The 4,190-nt window shown below is 78.1% G+C and overlaps 1 protein-coding gene across 1 annotated transcript; it reads right to left on the reverse strand.

Moving 5' to 3' along the window:
- Positions 1 to 381: 381 nt before the first annotated feature.
- On the reverse strand, positions 382 to 1,933 carry ACTG1 (actin gamma 1). Its single transcript, XM_037492489.2, has 4 exons — positions 1,562 to 1,933; positions 1,035 to 1,473; positions 744 to 925; positions 382 to 661 (listed from the first exon to the last, which is right to left on the reverse strand). The coding sequence occupies exons 1-4, from the start codon at positions 1,922 to 1,924 to the stop codon at positions 518 to 520; spliced, it is 1,128 nt and encodes a 375-aa protein (XP_037348386.1). The 5' UTR covers positions 1,925 to 1,933; the 3' UTR covers positions 382 to 517.
- Positions 1,934 to 4,190: the final 2,257 nt, after the last annotated feature.

Below are 4,190 nucleotides of genomic sequence, written 5' to 3' on the forward strand. Positions count from 1 at the left end.
AAGCCCGGCCCAGCCCGGCGGTGCAGCAGCCGGCAAGGTCTCCCCCGCGCGCCCCGCCCCGGCCCAAGCAGGAGGCGGCCCCTTTACTGCAGCACTTTATTCTCCTCACAAACGTGTTGCCGGGGCCTAATGTTCTCACATAACAGTAGAAAACCAAAAGTCGTTGTTCTCTCTCCCAGAGAGTCGCGTACAAAAACCTTATTACATAAATTAAAAGGAGGAATAAATTTACAGGTGTAAATGCGAACTGGTCCCACCTCGAGGCAAGTAACGAGCCGAGGCGCTCGGCGGGGAAACATCAGGAAAGAAAGAAAAGGGGCCGCAGGCCGGGCCCCCGCGGTCAGCCGGCCCGGCCCGCGCCCGCCACCACCCGGCCGCCTCCCCGGCCTCAGGGCGGGCGCGGGGCGCTGGCGGGCGAGGGGCAGAAACCGAAAACAAGGTCGGGTCAGCAACGAGCCCCACAACCCCGCGCCGGCGTCGGGACGAGCTGCGAGGACGTTCCTTCCGCGGCGGGGGCTCAGAAGCACTTGCGGTGCACGATGGACGGGCCCGACTCGTCGTACTCCTGCTTGCTGATCCACATCTGCTGGAAGGTGGACAGCGAGGCCAGGATGGAGCCGCCGATCCACACCGAGTACTTGCGCTCCGGGGGCGCGATGATCTGCGGAGACAGGGCGGGGTGAGGCGCGCCCGGCCCCCCCCCCAGCGCGCCCGGCCCCGCCCCCCGCGCGCCCCCCGCGCACCTTGATCTTCATGGTGCTGGGCGCCAGCGCCGTGATCTCCTTCTGCATGCGGTCGGCGATGCCGGGGTACATGGTGGTGCCCCCCGACAGCACCGTGTTGGCGTACAGGTCCTTGCGGATGTCCACGTCACACTTCATGATGGAGTTGAAGGTGGTCTCGTGGATGCCGCAGGACTCCATGCCTGCGGGCGCCGGCGGTCAGGGTCGGGGGGGCCGGGCCCGGCGCCCCCGCCCGCCCGCCCGCCGCGCGGCGCCCCCCGCCCGCCCGCCCGCCCGCGGCGCCCCGCCTACCCAGGAAGGACGGCTGGAAGAGCGCCTCGGGGCAGCGGAAGCGCTCGTTGCCGATGGTGATGACCTGGCCGTCGGGCAGCTCGTAGCTCTTCTCCAGCGACGAGGACGACGCGGCCGTGGCCATCTCCTGCTCGAAGTCGAGCGCCACGTAGCACAGCTTCTCCTTGATGTCGCGCACGATCTCGCGCTCGGCCGTGGTGGTGAAGCTGTAGCCGCGCTCCGTGAGGATCTTCATGAGGTAGTCGGTCAGGTCGCGGCCCGCCAGGTCCAGGCGCAGGATGGCGTGCGGCAGCGCGTAGCCCTCGTAGATGGGCACCGTGTGCGTGACGCCGTCGCCCGAGTCCATGACGATGCCCGTGGTGCGGCCCGAGGCGTACAGGGACAGCACGGCCTGGATGGCCACGTACATGGCCGGCGTGTTGAAGGTCTCGAACATGATCTGCGGGGACGGCGCGCCTGAGCCGCGGGGGACACGCGGCGCGGGGGGGGGCGCCGGCGGGGCCGCTCGGGGGGCCGCGCGCGCTCACCTGGGTCATCTTCTCGCGGTTGGCCTTGGGGTTCAGCGGCGCCTCGGTCAGCAGCACGGGGTGCTCCTCGGGCGCCACGCGCAGCTCGTTGTAGAAGGTGTGGTGCCAGATCTTCTCCATGTCGTCCCAGTTGGTGACGATGCCGTGCTCGATGGGGTACTTGAGCGTCAGGATGCCGCGCTTGCTCTGCGCCTCGTCGCCCACGTACGAGTCCTTCTGGCCCATGCCCACCATGACGCCCTGGTGCCGCGGGCGCCCCACGATGGACGGGAACACGGCGCGCGGCGCGTCGTCGCCGGCGAAGCCCGCCTTGCACATGCCGGAGCCGTTGTCGATGACGAGCGCGGCGATCTCCTCTTCCATGGCGGGCTGCGGGCGGGGCAGGGGCCGGCGCGGGTCAGGGGCGGGCGCGGCCGGGCCGGCCGGCCGGCGGCCCCGGGGCCCCCCCGCCCCTGGTCCCGGGTCCCGGGGCGCCCGGGGCGCGGCGGGCGGGCGGGGGGCGCCCGGGGAGCGGCGGGCGGGCGGGGGGGCGCGGGGCGCGGGCCCTTACCGGCGGAGGCGGCGGCCGCGGGAGCGGGGCGGAGGCGGCGGCGGCGGCGAGGGCGGCGGGAGACGCGGAGCGCGGGCCGGCGGCGGCGAGTGAGGGCGACCGCGGCCTCCCCCGCCACTATTTAAGCGAGAGCGGGGGGCGCGCGCGGCCCGGCGGCGCGCGCGGCCCCAGAACTTGCCCATATATGGCGATCTTTCCGAATGCCGGGCGCCCATTGGCCCGCCCGGCCGGGGCACGTGGGGCCCCGCGCCCGGCCCCGCCCCCCGCCCGCGCCGCCCCCAACGGCCCCGCCCGCGCCGCCCCCGCGTCCGCGCGCTCGGAGCGGCCGCGAACCCCGGGGGTCGCCGGGACTCGAGTGGCGGGGCCGCGCGCCGCGGGGCGGGGAGACCGGCTGCACCCCGAAACCGCCCGGCCCGCGGCTGCGCTGCGCCCCGAGTCGGGGTGCGGCCCGGAGGCTCGACCCCACCGGGGGCTTGGCTCCCGCGCGGCGCGGCAGAGGAGCCGGTGCCGGGAGCCGGTGCCGGGCGGGGGGCCCGCGGGCCGCCCAGGGGGCGCTCTGGGCCCCGCGATCGGGCGAGCCCCGGGAGCAGAGACCCGCCCCCCAGCACAGCCCCGACCGCGCCGCCCACCCGGGGGCCGCTGGCCCGGCCCTTCCTCGCGGCGGCAGGACAGGCCGCGTCCACCCCCCGGGCGCCTGGCGCCCCCCGAAACTTGGGCCGGACTGTCCCCGCGGCGGGCCCCCGCGGGGGCGGCGGGGCTTTGTCTCGCGTCAGTGTCCCTGGGCCGCGGGCACGGCCGAGGCGGGACGGCACCCCAGCTGCACCCCGGGACCCGGGACCCGCCCCTGCGCCGGGGAGGGGTCGGGGCTGGAGCGGGCTGCGACCCCGGCCGCGCCCCCCACGCCTCTGCCGTGGGGCGCGGAGCCCAGACCCTCCCTGCTGGCGCCGGCCGCCCTGGCCTTTGGGTCCTCCCGGGTGGGGGTCCCCAAGTGGACCCGCGCCCGCGCTGGAGGCCCCGCAGGGCCCGCCGCACCTGCTGGCGCCCGCGTTTCGGGTGCGGGGGGGCAGGGCGGGGGCTCGAGGGCCGCGGGAGCCGGGGCCAGGGGCGGGGGCCGGGGAGGCGCCCCTTCGGGGGCCGCGGTCCTCCGCGCACCTGGCGGGGGGGGCGGGGGGCGGGGCCCCGAGGGCCGGAAGCTCAGCTGGTGCCGCATCCGCGGCGGGGGTGGGGGGGCGCCCCGCTCCCCCGCGGCCGGCAGCGCCCAGGCGCCGAGGCCTTGCCCGGGGGGCGCTGGCCGCCAGGCCCCGCGGGGCGCCCCGTCCCGGATTTCCCGGGGCGCAGGGAGCACCTGCAGCGGGTCCGGCGCGGGCCCCACCCCCCGGGGCAGCGGGGCGGGGCCTCCCGGGGCCTCCCCGGCCCGCGCCGCGCCCGCTCGGGCTCCGGCTCCCGCGCGCCCCTTTGTCTGGGCGGCCGGGCGGGGGCTCCGGGTCGGCGCCTGGCACAGCGGACCCGCCCCGCCCCGCGCTCCCTGCCCCCCGCAGGCCGGGACCCCGGGATTCCCGGGGCTCCCCCCGGGCCGGCCGCCGGCGGGGGCGGGGCGGCCGGCGGGGCCGGGCCAGGTGCGGGCGCAGGTGAGAGGCGCGTCCGTCTTTGGGGATCCCGGCCGGCGCCCCGGCCTGAGTCAGCGCGGGCGGGGGGCGGGGGCGGGGGCGCGGGGCGCGCCTCGCCTTATTTAGTCACGGAGGCCGCCGATTGGCCGCCGGGCCGGGGCGGGGGCGGCGCGGGGCCGGGGGGCCGGAGCGGGCGACGTCCCCGGCGCACCTGGGCGGCGGGAGCCGGGCGGGCCCAGGTGGGGCGCGGGGCGGCCCGGCCCGGGGCGTGGCGGGGCGGGGCCGGCGCCGCCCGCCGAGGTCGCCCCGGGCGCGGGCGCGGAGCCCGGCCGGGGGCGCCTGGCCTCCCGGGAGCGGGGGGCGGCCGCCCGGGGGCGGAGGCGCGGGGCGCGCGGAGGCCAGGTCTGTCCTCGTCCTGTGACCCGGGCGGCGCGCCTCACCTCCAGCCCCTTTGTGGTGGAGAAAACAGGAC

Source organism: Talpa occidentalis, unplaced genomic scaffold (genome assembly GCF_014898055.3).
Source record: "Talpa occidentalis isolate TD23 unplaced genomic scaffold, MPIMG_talOcc4v2.1 talOcc4.7, whole genome shotgun sequence".
NCBI lineage: Eukaryota > Metazoa > Chordata > Mammalia > Eulipotyphla > Talpidae > Talpa > Talpa occidentalis.